This window comes from Myotis davidii, unplaced genomic scaffold (genome assembly GCF_000327345.1).
Source record: "Myotis davidii unplaced genomic scaffold, ASM32734v1 scaffold1466, whole genome shotgun sequence".
In the NCBI taxonomy this organism is placed as follows: Eukaryota; Metazoa; Chordata; class Mammalia; order Chiroptera; family Vespertilionidae; genus Myotis; species Myotis davidii.
Genome location: NW_006297384.1, coordinates 431,132 through 446,978, shown reverse-complemented (window position 1 = coordinate 446,978; position 15,847 = coordinate 431,132). Strand labels below are relative to the sequence as shown.

Sequence of the window (15,847 nt, the reverse complement as noted above, 5' to 3'; positions counted from 1 at the left end):
TTCATGCTCTGGAAATAGCTGCTCGGCAAACTGTTGAGAAGGACCTGGGGGTCCAGCCCAACGTGGTGGAAAAGAGCCGTTCCTCAGTGAACGGGCCAGCGGTGCGGAGGAGGCACCTCCTTACGGATGAGGACACCGAGCCTGGGGCTACAGGGCGCAGTTAGACGGGGCAGAGCTCGAACCAGGGTCTCCTGACCCTAAAATCAACCGTTTCCTCAGGCCCAGGCCAGCAGCTTTGATCAAATGTTCTTGGCTCCAGGTTATTGAATTAAATTCCACTTGCTGTTGCTTCCTCCTCAGCAAGGCGTGTTCCCCAGCCTCCTTCCTTTTGTCAATGCCGGCCCCACCCTCGCCAGGAACCCCAGCCTCCCCCAGACCTGCCCATTATAACGGATCCTTCAACAGTGAAACAGTAGTTACCAGTGACTCAGGGCTTAGTATGCTAAGCATGTATTAGCTCACTTAACGGCGAGCCGAGAAGGCGGGAATGATAAGGCTGATGCTCAGAGAGGTTAATAATTGGCTCAAGGTCACAATGATGAACGAATTCTAAGCCAGGCTTATCTGACTCCAGAGCCACTTAAAATCTGTATTTTATTGCCAACCCGTTCAATTAGGTTATCCATTGTTCTGTGCAGCCTGAGTTCTCAGCAGAATTACTTGCTCTCACTTGTCTGAATTTCCGAGTTCCCTGAGGACACTTCTAGCGCAGTACCTGTCACAAGGTGTTAGCCCCACAGGCCGTTACACTAGCAGCCAAGCACCCATATTTAAGTGTTATTAAGTATCTGAATACCAGGGATGTCTTTGGCACCACCTAGCACAAAACCGGGCTTCTATCACATCCTGCAGCGCGTGGGCCTTCACTCAGCGCTGATGAAACAGCTGCTGTGCGCTAGCCACATGGACTCCTCATCCCCAGGAAACGCAGTCTGATGAGGGACAAGGCACCACAAACAGAGGGTCCAACTGTGAGCTAAGTCCAGCGATTGACACCAGGACCCTGACTGATGGGGACACAGCGGGCCAGGTCCACAGGGACAGGAGCCCAGGAACGTGCCCTGGAGGCTGCCATGCCTGGGGCGCTGTGCCTGCAGGAGCGAGAGGAAGGGCGCTCTGAGTCAGTGCAGGGGCCGGCTGGGCCACCGCAGCCCCTGTCGCCAGAGCTTCAGGGGCGAGGGGGAGCGAGAGAAATGAGCCAGGAAACAAGCAGGGGGGTTCCAAGCGGGGCTGGGCAGGGCACCTCTATCCTGAGGACACAGGAAGCCACCGTGGGCACGGCTGGTGGGGGTGGTGAGAGGGAGGCAGCAGTGACTCTTAAATGTGCAATTCCGTTCCGCGGCCAGGGCCCCTCAGGATCTGGAGGAGGTTATGCGTCAGGAATGCTGTTTGTCCGGCTGCAGAATTTACTTGCTCAATTACCTATTTAATTAGCTTAATTTAAAATACACTTTTTTGGGCCATGTCTCATTTGTCTTTTCTTTCAGATCTCCCTATCATTTGACAGTTTGCATGCTCAGTGTGTTGGCCAGCGGAAGGGACGCAGGGCATTTCTGTAGAGACCGTGACATTTGCTCATGTGCCATGTGTGGATGAAAGGGGCCATATGCCAACCTGACTAGTTCAGGGAAGGCCTGCGTGGTGGCTGTGCAAGCTCAAAGAGCTAAAATAGCCACAAAAGATGGTCTGAAAATTAAATATTTAACTACAAACAGGTTATGCTGGGTAGTCACGTCCTAGGCCAGTATTTTCCCCGACAAAGATCAACTTAGATCTTTACTGAGACCATTTTTGCCTCTATGATAACTTATCTGCAGGATGTCTGGGTAACTTGTAACTTCCTTTCCCCCTCCCCCCACCCCTCAGGGCACAACCAACGGCCCCAGGACATCCCCTCATTGTTACTGGTATCAAGGTCATTGTCAGCTGTGGTCATGTTAAACTGTCCTGTAGCCATTTGTGTAAAGAAGCACATGCCCATCATTGCACTTTTTATCCCATCCCAGAGGTCTCCCCACTTGGCTTTCTCCCCCCTCCTTAATCTATCACCAGTGGGTTTCATGTAACCCACCTGCGTCCTTTCCTTTGACTGCCATGTGTAAATGCAGATGTACCCGCCATTCTCCGGAGCATTCTCTCAATTCGTTGAGGTTCTGCTTCCCAGCATATGTGGACAGTTTTGCTCAAATAAACTCACAAAATTCTTTACCGGTCTGAGTGCTCTTTGCATTAACATATGTTTCTTTTAAGCAAAACAACTCGCAAGCCGTCAGGCCGCCAGGGAGACCCTGAACCTAAATGCCTCGCGGAGCTCGATGGGTGCGGCGATGGCCCAGCACACGCACTCCGACTCTAAGAGCATCTTAGGACTCAATGCCTGTCCCGGCCACGATGGGCCAACAACACAGCACTGCTTCACGCAGGTTTATAATTCCCACGTGGATGCGTTCAGTCATTTCCCAAGTGCTCATCGGGTGGGTACGTGATGAATCAGACTCTGTGGAGAAACAATTTGGAATAAACAGGCTTCCTTTTAAAAAAGGTTTACTATGCATTTTAATTTTAGACGGGACGACGTGTGAAATTACAAGAAGAGGAAATGAGCACAGTTGTGCTTCCTTCCGCTCCCATGTCCCAGTTCCCGATTTTGTCAGCTCCCTTACTTTTACCTTCCAGGTTTACAGTGTTTACATTCTATTTCACAACCACGGTTCTTGTGCCTAAGTGGATCGGTGTTTGCATTAGCCGTCTTCCGACAATAGCTCCTCCCATTCTGAGGCCTGGGCTGGCTCCACCTCATGGTGAAGAAATTCTTTCAGGAAGGAACATGAGTTCTTGAGACTAGACTATCTCCTTATTTTCCTGACGCGGTAACTACGACTTGGCCACGCCCGGGGCGGAAGGGGACACTTTTTCCCCTCGGGACTCTGTGACACCCTTCCGGCACCTATGGCACATGCACAGGGTGGGGCAGCTTTATTCTGTCTCCTGAAATGACTAACTTTTGCTCGAATGTCTAAAGAATTCCTTTAGTCTTGAATCATAGTAACTTGATCAGGATATGTCTCAGGTCAATGTCTATTGTTCTTTCTCAGATTTTCCTGTAATTCAGTTTCCTATTTTGCTGTGTGAATTCTTCTCTTTCAGGGAACTTTTTTTTTTTTTTTTTTTTTTTTTTGGAATAAACAGGCTTCTTAACTGCAGGCGTGAGAGCCTCTGCCAGTGAATCTGGGTGACCTCCCCCAGCGCCCCCAGTGCGAGGACAGCGCCCCTGCTGGGGTCCAGCCCCAGCGGGTCCAGGGGTCCCCAAAGGTGTGGTCGGAGTCGGCGAAGAAGGAATGACACGGAGACAGCGTTCAGTTATCAGCAGCCTTGCCAGGATCTCTAGCCACAATCTCCAGCCAAGTTCTGTGTCCATGTTCTCTTGCTAGGTTCTCCAGCCACGTTCTCCAGGTTCTCCAGCCAGGTTCTGCATCTGTATTTATACCAGTTGATTCCAATCCTATCAATCTCTATTCCAAAGGTTAGGGCGTTTCTTATCTCCATTCCAGGGAGTAAAGATTATGCAGCTTAAGCATGATTGTTCGTAGTTAAAGTGATTAATTACCTGCCTGGCACTTAGTTAAGGGGTTTTATTCCCTCCCTAACTTCAGGGGAAAATCTCTACCTGGGGAAACAACCTTTCTTGGAGAGTTGACCTTGGTTAAAACACATAGTGCCAAGAAGGTGAGCAAACATATTAAGAACAGTATGCCATGCCATATACGCCAGGTCCCTTGAAACAGCAAGGATGGACCGGCTCCAGGCATGCCCCCAGTGCGGGGACGGCGCTCAGGGACGCACAGCGCACTTGGAAACGCACGGCTTCTTCACCCAGAGAAACTGTGCTGCAAGTGGAGGGTTTTTTCTTTTTTATACAAATGAGAACATGAAAATGTCCAAACTGTGGGATCACTTTCAATTAGATCAGATTATTACGTCCCAAACAGCAATAGAAAAAAGGCCTCTATTAGGCTCTCCTAACAAATACCAGAGCATGGGACACAGAGGAGTGTGTGAGTGTGTGCATGTGCGTGCAGGCGTGTGCAGGGCTTACAGGTGTGCAGGCGTGTGCAGGGGCTTACAGGTGTGCAGGCATGTGCAAGGGTGTGCAGGTGTGCACACATGTGTGCAGGCGTGTGCAGGGGCATGCAGGTTAAGGGTCACAGTGGAAAATGGGTCTCCGGGCTCAGTCCCTGGGTCAGTGAATTCCCCTATCACTAGTGAGACAGGACAAGGGCCAAGGCTACATGGTCATCTATTAATTTACTGGGCAGATCAGTTTTAGAAAATCGAGTTTGTTATCTGTCTTCTGGCAGCTTCCTGTTTGGGCCTCACTAAGCGCGCAGACCAGCTTGCCAGGTGGGCGAGGCCAAGGCAGCCCCTCCAGGGGCACCTGTGCAGGGTGCCCTCTGCTCAGGCCCTGCGGCCCCCACCCTCTGCAGTGTCCTCCTCCACAAATGGGTATAGAACCCACGCTGAGGGGTTGTGGTGAGGATTACACCAGATGGCGGTGAGGAGCCAGCGTGTAGAGGCCACCGTAATATTAATTCCTTTTTCTTCTCACTTGTAGCCTCTACACCCAAATTAATTTGATTCAGTTGTCTATGAACTGTGGTTTTTACTCTCTAAACCAGATTTTTTTCCAACCAAAATATTGGAATTGGCCATCATGTCTTACAATTACTCTGATTTTAATATTTATATCAATGTCTATAAAACCCGACTTCTTCCCCGTGTTCGCTCATTTACCGCTGCTTACAGCGATGAAGCATCGTCCTCTTTGGGGTCTTATCACCCACCCCGCATCGCCTGCATTTCCGTGATGGCCTCTGCGTCTCACCCTCCACCTGTGTTCAGAACCCGGGTGGCCGCCGGTCACTGTGGCCACCTCCTACTGGACTCTTCGCAGACAGGATGGTTTTAACAGACGTTGTCTCTTAACCTTAACATAACCCCATCTCCTCGGGGAAAACGGAGGCCAGAGAAATAACCCGCTCCTGGTGTTAAGCAGCAAGTATCTGAGTCTCATTCAGCACCTCAAAGCCCCGCGATCAGACCTTCAAGGCCCTTCCACCTTTTCCAGCCCAAATCCCCGCCTTATCTCCAGGCAGTCCAGTCTCGGAGCCAGCTGACTCCAGCGCACCCACAGGCTTTAGTTTTCCTTATCAGCAATTCATTAACCCTCCTGTGGGCCCAGAATGGCTCCCCAGCTCAACTCCCCTCCCCCACCCCTGTCTCATTGGCATTTTCCAACCGACTGTCCCCCAAAATTTGGAATCACATCTCAAACACCACTAGCCATAACCATGAAATGGGAAGAATTATTTCAGGAATTCAAGAGCCTAGCATAGACTAATTCTTGTTGTAGATGCACTGCAGTTCAGGGTCCTCAGGGAGCCCCAGGAATTCTTACGATTTAATTTACAAAACATCCTCAGAAATCTGTGATCACCCTGGAAACCGGACGTAGGCCAGGGAGACCGCATTTTAGGGATATTATTTTCTTCTCTAGCTTAAAGGCCCTTTTAGGGCATGGACTATACCTTCAAAAAAAATTTTTTTTTATTTATCTATTGAGAGAGAGAGAGAGAGAGAGAGAGAGAGATTTGTTGTTCCACTTGTTTGTGCATTCATTGGTTGATTCTTCTATGTGCCCTGACCAGGGATAGAACCCACAACCTTGGCCTATCTGAGGATTCTCTAACCCACTGAACAACCCAACCAGGGGAGGGACATACCTTTTCTACCTGCACTTCCTTGGCTGCAGGGAGAAGGAGCTTCCTAGGGGTTGTAGAACTAACTGCCACATGAAGGCTCCCTGAAAAGGAATGAAGGTCCTGTCCCTTCTCGGGACGTCACTGTTGTGAGATTTAACCTGCTCTTCGCCGTCCCTTCCAAACAGTTCGGACCACATGTCCCGTGACAGCTGGTTGAGTCCTCTCACCTCACTCATTTATTTTAGAAAAAACTATTATTACTGAATTCCAGAGCCCTGAAGCGCTCATTGTACTGCCTTGTCTTTCTGAAGGGGAAAGGATGCTTACAAGTCTTATGTATAATTTAACAGTGGGAGGAAAACAGAGCGCTGCCACGAGAAGCCGGAGGCGCTCCTGCACAGCCGGGTCAGGGCCAGCCGCCTGACAGGCCATGGACTGCGGTCCGGCCTCTGACCTCCGGGGAGCCACGCTGCGGAGCCAGCAGAGGCCGCGGTCTCTGGGTAGACAAGGGGGTCATCTACCCTTCGCCGTTGCTATTTGGTTCAAGCCTCTTGTAAAGAACGCAGCTCCAAGCAGACCCGCCCCAGCTCCCTCTCCTGGCCCTGGAGGGGCTGAGTCAGAGGCCCCCGGCGGCTCAGCTCCGTCACTCAGGGCAGCCTGGAGCAGATGGGTGCTGTGGCCACACGCACACAGTTCTGCACAAACACGAGCCAGGGCTTTGCAGGGCTTGTCTGGACGTTTCTCGCTTCCGAACCCACTGGAACCCTTATGTGCTCCTTGCAAGTGGTTTAAAAACAATATGCTGAGGCCTGGCCAGTGTGGCTCAGTGGTTGAGTGTGGACCTATGAACCAGGAGGTCAAGGTTCGATTCCCAGCCCCCGTTGTGGGTTCCATCCCCAATAGGGGGCGTGCAGGAGGCAGCCAATTGATGTTTATCTCATCATTGATATTTCTCTCTCCCCCTCCCCTCCCCCTCCCACTCCCCCTCTCCCTCTCCTTCTCCCTCTGCCTTCCTCTGAAATCAATAAAAAACAACGATATGCTTATATCAGGGCACTTCTTTTTTAAAGATTAGAGGACTTATTTTTGTCATGTTAGCTTTTCTTTTCTAGAAAGTGTCTGCTTCAGCACACAGTACTCTTGTGATGCTATTACCCCCAATCTGGTTTATCCACCATTTCATGGTGCATATCGTATTCAAAAGCAAACAAATCCCAAAGTCCTTAACTTCTGTCTGATAGGGCGGCTGCAGGCGGCTGGGGTTCTCTCAGACGCAACAGGCGCACTGCCATTCACGTTGCTTACAACCAACCGCCGGTGACATAACCAGGAGGGCACTGTTTCCATGTCCAACGGAGCTGTGAACAAACGGGACCCGGGCATGGACCCTAACCCAGCTCAGAGGCAGACATTGCAGTGAACTACGGACACAGACCTCCTGTCCTCCATCCCGACGGCAGGAGGTTAGGTTAGTCCCGGCCGCTGGTCCTCGGCCCCGGGCCCAGGACGTGAGGCCCTTGTGTTTAGACCGATCTCCTCGGCACTCAGGACCCACAGTTTCCTGATCACATTGATATTCCTGGGAGCTGCGAAGAGCCGATTGCCACGGATTCAAACACAGTTGTGCAAAAATGGTCGGAAACATATTACTAGGAGGAAAGAAAGGGAGACACATGCGATGCAAAGACAAGAAGCCACGGAGGACGCAGAGGCCCTCACGTGGGACTCTAGGGATGATGTCAGGCCCTTCACCAACCCCAGGTGGGCGCTCTGGTGTGCACCGTGTGCATTGCACTGAGAAGGTTCATGCTTCAGGTCTCCTGTCTGCAACCTTCCCTTCTCCCCCAGCCGAGGCCGAGGGCGGCTCCTCTTGGCATTCTTTAGAGAGCTGCCTACGCCTGGTTGTGTATCCTGAGGACATTTCTGTATCTGAGTTTAAATTTGCATTTCTTAGCCCATTTGAAAGTTTGACTGAAAACTAAATAAAATTTATTCAAATGACTTCTCTCAGAAGCTCTCGTTCTGCCATGTCCATTCATTTTTTTCTACCTCAATTTATGCAGATTTTCGATACATGAGACCCTCAGTCCCCCACTCCTCATATACCATGCTGACGTGACTAGGAGCTGGGGTCGTGTTTATTGTTTGTAGCCAACAGCACTAGTTGGCGTCTGGAAGCTGTCCCGGCTGTTCCCGTCGCCATGAGAGGACATGTGCATCTCTCCTGGGCGGCTGGGCCCACCGGCTCCGACTGGTCAGACCGTCCACAAGCGACCAACCTCAGCGCCCCTCCCCTCCCCCCTCCGCAGCCGCCTGCAAAGTCACCTTCACCTTCTCCCGCTTTTCTTTTGCAGTCTGGATCCTTGCAGTTTTCCTGCTTTTTCTAGAATAATCTGGAAGCTTTAAAGCACCTTCTTATGGACACACCCAGTACTGATTTTATAAGTGTGTTTTGAAATGAGTGAGTAGCTGTTTTTAAGAATAATAATACTGTACCATGTGGTGTCTTCGGTAAGGTTTTGAAAATACTGTAGCTTAGAGATAATCTCCGGAGAGGGGGCCTGGGTGGAGTCGAAGGGCAGATAGTGTCAGTTTTACCAGAGGAGCAGGTCGGGGATCTACAGAGCAGCCGGAGCCTGTCCTTAACACCCCCAACAATAGCAGTCATGATAGTGATGATGAAGATGAAGGGAAGCGTGTGGAGTGAGGGGCAGGTTTGTGGCAGAGGGGTTGGTGGTTTCACAGGCGGACACGAATCTCTAAACTCACAGCGTTGTCTACAATACACACGTACAGCTTTTCATGTCGACCAGACCTCAACCCCCTGGTTTCAAAACACAGATAATGTCCCTTTGCAGCGTGTTTCCCATTCTGACAACATTCTCCCACGTACAGCTCATCGATTTCTCCAAACAGCTGGACTGAGCAGTGCGACCATCGCACGTTATGAGCGAGAGCCCAGGTCTCCACGACACCTGCAGGGCCGACCGCGCCCTCGGGCTCACCTCAGGCCTCTGTGCTGTTGGTAAGCAGCAGAGACAAACCCAGAAAACCCTCCTGTCAGCGAGGCTGGGGAACTGGGAGAGCGTGCCATTCTCTGGACCGCGGCTCGGAGCTTTTTTTTTTTTTTTTTTCCATAGATCCCTGGGCAATTTGGGGGTGTCTTTATACAAATAATAGCTACAGATATGCAGGTAGGACTTCAAAGGAAACCAAAGACATTACAGCACAGTTACCAAGATATGTGCGGTATTGTGCTCCTGCTGGGCAGTGGAGACCAGGGCTGAAGGGAGGGCTATTCCCCGTGGTTTTGAAAGAGGGAAAACAGTGGTATTTCAAACTCCGGCAGACCTGCCAGCATCTGAGAATACTGACTTCCTACTGGTGACAAAGCCCCTACGTTCGTAATGGAAGGAAGTGCACACTTCACGCAGAGAACCCTGAACACGGAGATTAACTGTCTCCCGGTCCAAGCTCAGGACCCCTGAGGTCCCGGCCCTGGAGGCTGACCAGCTCTGGGCTCCGGCTGGGACCCACCCTCCCCTGTTCCTCCAGCGGCAGCCCTTCCTGCAGCCCTTCCCGCCACCGCTGGGGTCAGCTCACCCTCCAGGGTCTCGCACTGGACCAGGTTGAGGTAGTCCTGCTGGGTCAGGAGGCCGGCCTTGCAGCCTCGCACCAGCCCCTCCAGGTAGCCGTGGTCCACATTGAAGCACAGCTCGGCGCTTCCCAGCATGGGGACGGCTGGGGGTCCCGGGTGGGGTCAGCGGGTCTGGCGGGAGCGGCGTCCTGGGCCCTGGAGCCTTGCCGTCTGGAGACGCACTGGCTGCACAGGAGTCACTGTCAGCTGACAGTCGGGTCTTTGTGACCAGTTTTCTCCGGTGTCCGTGGCTTTGAGCAGAGGGCTCAGTGGTGTTGGTGGCAACAGTGAATAAGCTGGATGACCCATCGCCCAGGAGCCCCACTGGGGGGTGGGGGTGAGGGGGTGGGGCGGGCTGAGGTGCCCAGAGCCCCGCCTGCCCCAGCTTTGCCAGGGAAGGAGAAACACCTGAATGTTTTGTAAACATCCCTCCCCCAGTGGAGCTTTGGAATGTAAACCACATTTGTCCTCATGTCTTCAGGACTAGCAGTGACTAGCAGTGTGAAGAAAGAGAGGGCCTTTTTAAAATCTGATTTTAGAGAGAAAGGGAGAGACAGAAACGTTAATGATGAGAGAGAATCATTGATGGGCTGCCTCCTGCATGCCCCCCACTGGGGATCCAGCCCACAACCCGGGCATGTGCCCTGACGGGGAACTGAACTATGACCTCCTGCTTCATAGGTCGCTGCCCAACCACTGGGCACACCAGCCAGGCAAGGGCCTTTTTCTAAAAAAAAAAAATCCTCACCCAAGGAGTGAGGGTATTTATTTTTCCCATTGATTTTTAGAGAGTGGGGCGTGGGGGAGAGAAAGGGAGAGAAACATCTATTTTAGAGAGACACAATGATTGGTTGCCTTCCACACCTGCCCCACTGGGGGCAGGAATGGAATGGAACCTGCAACCCAGGAATGTGCCTTGTCCCCTCGACAGACCAACACTCTAACCTCTGAGCCACCCCTGCCAGGGCAGAGAGGGCCTTTTTTTTTTAAAAAAAAAATGTTTTTTATTGGTTTCAGATAGAGGAAGGGTGAGGTAGAAACACCAATGATGAGAGAGAATCATTGATGGGGTGCCTCCTGCATGCCCCCTACTGGGGATCGAGCCTGCAATCTGGGCATGTGCCCTGACTGGGAATCCAAGCAGGCAGACTGAAGAATCCTAATCCAGGTCTTCCTGTTTGTTTGTTTTTGTTTTAAGCTTCTTTGTTATGAGACATTTCAGACGTGCATGAAAGGAAACAATGCCAGGATTAACACCACAAATCCATCACCCAGCTTCAATAGTCATTGCTCAGGCCCAGGTGGGCAGCTTTGCGAGATCAGCAGGCTTTCTCTGGAAAGGCTGTCTCTATCAACCAGTCCACTCGGCCACACGTAAATGAATGAGCGAGACTGTGTTCCAATAAAACTTTATTTATGAAAACAGGTGGTGGCCGCACTTGACCTCCCTGACCTTTGACCTTGCCCTCCTCCTCCCCACCCTGAATAATTGTCAAGTAATTCCAAGATATCCTATTGTTTTACCCTTAATCATTTCCGTAGGTATCTCTAAAAGATAAAGATTCTTTTACAATGTCATCACAATTCTATTGCAATAAAGTTATTCCCAACATTAAATAATATCGTCAATGTTCAAGCTGTTTGGACACAAATTTTATTTGTTTTACGCTCGGTTGGAGACGTGACGTTGGGTTTATATGTCCCTTCACGTCCTTGCAGGGGCGCCTCCCCTCCCACTTGGCTGCCTGCTGTTGAAGTGACTGGGTCATTGTTCCCCTTTCCTAAGGTTTGGGAATTTGCTGATTCCATCTTGAGGTGTCATTTAACTTACTGCTCTGTCGCCTCTCACTCCTATAAGGTGGTAGTGAGACCTGGAAGCTAGGTTGCTTTATGCTAGATAGTTTTCCAAGAACACTTCCCATGTGCTGTGAATACTGGCCCAGGTGTGTATGTCCCGCCTTCGCGGTTTACATGGTTAACGTCAGCGCTGTGATGACCACCACCCAGATGCAGGTTCCTTGGGAGTAACAAAATGCTGATGCTTCAGCTTGTTGTTCCTCATGTATTAGCTGAAATACTTCCATAGAAAGAGAACTTCTCAACATCAGCTCTTGGTTACCCTAGTTTACAGTCAAATAAGAAAGGCAGGTCCTGGCCAGTGTGCTCAGTGGTTAGAGTGTTGGCCAGCACATGGAAGGTCTCCGGTTTGACCCCCTTCAAGGGCACTACCAGGGTTGTAGGTTCAATCCCCGGCCCCTATAGGGGCACGTGCAAGAAGCAACCAATTGATGTATCTCTCTCGCACTGATGTTTCTCTCTCTCCTCCTCCTTCCCTTCCTCCCATCCACTTTCTAAAAATCAATGGAAAAATATTCTTGGACGAGGAAAAAAAAGAGAGGCGGATGAATGCTTCACCAGTTCTGTTCCTCACCACCTTCCGGATAATGAGTTGGTGCCTTCGCATCCTCTGAAAGTGACCAATAATATTCTTAAATAAAAATCATTATCGCCGAAACCGGTTTGGCTCAGTGGATAGAGCGTCGGCCTGCGGACTGAAGGGTCCCGGGTTCGATTCCGGTCAAGGGCATGTACCTTGGTTGCGGGCACATCCCCAGTGGGGAGTGTGCAGGAGGCAGCTGGTCGATGTTTCTCTCTCATCGATGTTTCTGACTCTCTATCTCTCTCCCTTGCTCTCTGTAAGAAATCAATAAAATATATAAAAAAAAATCATTATCATTAAATTCTGCGTTTAAATATAGCACCTTCTTCTGATGTAACTCTGGTTGTCTTGGTTGCCGGCTTGTTGTGTACAATTTTGCCCAGACCTGGGATGGGCATTTCTCTGCCCTTCTTGCGGTGCGTTGGGAAAGACTTCATAGGCAGCAGGAACAGCCCCAGGTGTCTGACTGGTGGGGTCAGACCGAACTGGGTTCAGCAACCTCGGTACTTGGGTTCTGGCTGGGAAAGAATTCAGATCAAGACCCAAACTATAAGACCCACCCTCCATCCTATGGGCTTTAAGGGTGGGGACCTAAGGGGACGTCCCAGGGAAGATATCAGTAGACTATTCAGCAGCTTTCCCGGGGTGTCCTTTCAGGGCTGTGGTCTCCATGATGGATTGGCCGGCACCTGGGCAGGGGGTCACTGTCCAATGCAGCTGGTCCTGATGTCAGCCGTGGCTGGTTTTGCTGCTTCTCTGGGCCTGGAGCTGAGATACAACTGAGGCCTAGATGTTGTCTCTAGGGAGGGAAGGTCAGGGGTCCAAACCGCATGACCTGCCATATGCCAGGGGGGAGACAAGGTCCATCCTGGTGACCTTCTTACTTGGCCCATCGTCCTTGCTCTGCTCGTGTCTGAACTGCCAACCACAAGACCAGCATCTGCAGTGCGGCGGGCTGGGTGAGCCCACAGGGTGGGAAGCAGGGTGGGGCACTGCAGGGCTTGGGTGGGCGGGCCCAAGGTCACCTTTCCTTAACTTCTCCAGCACTTAACTTTTCTAATAGAACGAAACACACCGCTGACACCTGCCCACGGAAGCCCTCCGCCAGGGAACGGGTCAAAGCACATGAACCGACTCCTGTGCTGTTTAAAGAAACCCCAACGGATCTGAGTGGATCCAGTGAGGAACCAGAAAGCAGGGGTGGCTCAGGCTGGCGCTCCAGGCAAACCTGGGGTGCCCCCTCCCCGATTCTCGTCACCTGGGGGAGGGCGCCTGCTTTCCGTTGCTTCTCACAGTCAGCGGCATCTGTGGATGGTCCTGGGACTCACCAGCTTTCAGGGCCTTTGGCAGGGGGGCTCTTAGTTTGAGGTGAGGGATGGGACTCTGCGCCTTGCTGAGCTGGGAGAATTCAAAGTCTGGCGGGTCCCTTAATAATTCCTTCTTCCTGAAGAGATGACAGAGCATCTCAGGTGCTGGCTGTGAACTTGAGCCGCCAGTGAGCCATGTGCTGCTTGCCCTGATGGTCCACCTTTCGTATTTAACAAAATAACAGTTTTGCCTTTATGTGGTATTAATTACACCGGGCCTGGGAGAGCACATGTCTCCCTGTTCTTCAGTGACCCTGTTTGATTTCTGGAAACAAAACCTGCTCTAATGGCAACAATTTTTAATCCCATCAGGAAAGAATCAATTGTTACTCATAATATTTACATAGGTATCACTATAAAGTGCAGGTAAAAAGTTCAAAATCCCAGGATGACTTTATTTCAAAAGCTTAAGGTCATAAATTCGTATTCTTGAGGCAGCATACTAAGAAGGTAGAAAAATTCCTTGGCAAGTGGAATGGGGAAACTGAGGCAGGCAGCTGAACAAAAGTGGTGGAGCAATTTACAGCAGATACAGGTCACCTCCTAGAGAGAACGTCTAGGCCTCAGTTGCATTTCAGCTCCAGGCCCAGAAAAGCAGCAAAACCAGGTGGGCGAGCCGGGCGGGCTGCGATGATACGACCCTGCCTGGCGCTGGCCATCAGTGGAGCCCACAGCCTTGAAAGGGCACCTGGAAAGCTGATGAGTATTCTACTGAGATTTCCCTGAGAGCCTAAACTCCCAGCCCTTAAACCCCTCAACACAAAGACCCTGGGATCTCGCCCCTGCCTTTCTCCTCCCCCCTAAACTCCGAGGTGCCCACAAGACTTGCAACAAGGGGAGCAGTGGGCAGTAGCAGCTTGTCCAGGCTAACGCCGACCTGTCTCCAGGGCGCCCTTTCTCTGACTTCCCAGTGACTGGCCCTGGAAGCCAGCGATTCCCATGACCCTTCTGATGGCAGCGTGCCTTGTCTCACTATCTCCCCTTAACGTTTCTAAGAGCCACAGCAGCCCCGCCCAGCCTCCTGGTGTGTCTTCTGTCCTATGCCCTTCCTCGTCTCACTGTCCCAGCTTTAATAAATGTCCTCTCAACGTCACGTGGACTCATATTGTGAAATCTTTTCTACATGAATTCAAGAACCCACACACTACCAACAGCTCAGGGCCGAACCGCTCCGTCCTGGTCCCCTTTCCGGTAACACTTTTATCCACATTTTATATCCTGACTTGCAGAGAAGTGAATAATTGCCCGAGCCAGCAAGATGATTACTTTTTTCTGTATTTTATGTTTTGTTCTGTCTTTATGGTATTATTTTCTGCTCAACTGAGCAAAGCATGCTTTTTGCAAAAATCCAACCATTAAAGAAAGATATGAGGTAGGGTGTCCTCTAACACCAGCCTGAAGAGAGAACACTAACAGTAGTTTGGGTGAGCATTGAAAAAGGTGACTTAGGCTCCAAAATGTTTGATGCTCATGGTACCAGCATTCATTTTTCAAAAGGTCATTTTGGTTTTGAGCCACAAGAGGTCACCAGAACATCATAGCAGTTGTTGGCTTCACCTTAACTGTACAGTTTTTCACTTGGAAAATGTCACATCAGAGTTTAAACGGGCTTCCAGTGGCTTCTGTCAAGAGGCTTTTTAAGACATCAGGAGCCCTCTGTTCCCCACCTCCAAACACCGTTGGTCTCATCACTGACGCAAGCAAGCCTGCTGCCTCCTAAACAGCAAATCACTTCACCTTTTCACCGGCGACTTCCCAGCCTGGTTTCATGACCACGTTTATTCACGGAGACTTATCACAAACCGAGATGCTCTGTGAAGTGGGTTGGGGTGGGGGTGACAAGCCCTGTGAACAAACAGGTTTGGGAAACGCAATAGGTAGCAGGTCCCCCCTTGGACATAGAGTGAGCATGACGGAGTGGAGTCTCTGAGAAGTCCTTGGCGTGACCTAGAAACCGTGTTTTCCAAACACCAGATTGGACAATGGCTGCCTCTCCTCGGGCACTTCAGGCCTTTACAACCTGAAGAAGTAGTATTCTTTGGAACATTATTTGAGAAATTCTGATTTATAACATTAATTGTTATTTTTTTAAAAAGCTTTTTAAAAAGTATTTTTTTTTTATTGATTTCAGAGAGGAAGGAAGAGGAAGAGAGCGACAGAAACATCAACGATGAGAGGGAATCATTGATTGTCTGCCTCCTGCACACCCCCTACTGGGGACCTAGCTGGCAACCCTGGCATGTGCCCTTGACCGGAATTCAACCCGGGACCCTTCAGCCCGCAGGCTGACGCTCTATGCGCTGAGCCGAACCGGCCGGGGCACATTAATTATTTTTAAGGTGTTACAAAGCTCATGCATCACACTATTATATAAGCATTCAACTCATTCCTCTCTGTTCCAAAATATACTTATATTAAGTAAAATACGCATTTCAGTAAGGCATCTTCAGTGAACGGCTGCATCCTGGGAACCACAGCACTGAGGCAGGGCCGGCACTCATGGGAGGGGCTAAGAGGCCGCGCATCCAATCACAGCGGGCAGCGAGCTCGGCCCGCCCACCTGGCCCGCAGGTGATTGGCGTGGCCGTGCGGGACAGTGATGCGAGAGGGGCGTGGTCCCCGCTGCAGAGCTCAGGCCTGCTCC

The 15,847-nt window shown here is 50.9% G+C and overlaps 1 protein-coding gene across 1 annotated transcript in view; it reads right to left on the bottom strand.

The window, feature by feature from the left end:
- The window catches only part of ATP6V0D2 (ATPase, H+ transporting, lysosomal 38kDa, V0 subunit d2), a 27,753-nt gene extending 18,032 nt beyond the window's left edge, over positions 1-9,721 (bottom strand). Inside the window, exon 1 of the mRNA XM_006773124.2 lies at positions 9,363-9,721. Within this exon, the coding sequence (XP_006773187.1) occupies positions 9,363-9,492 (130 nt within the window). The 5' untranslated portion in view covers positions 9,493-9,721. The remainder of the gene's footprint in view (positions 1-9,362) is intronic.
- Between the last annotated feature and the right edge of the window lie 6,126 nt (positions 9,722-15,847).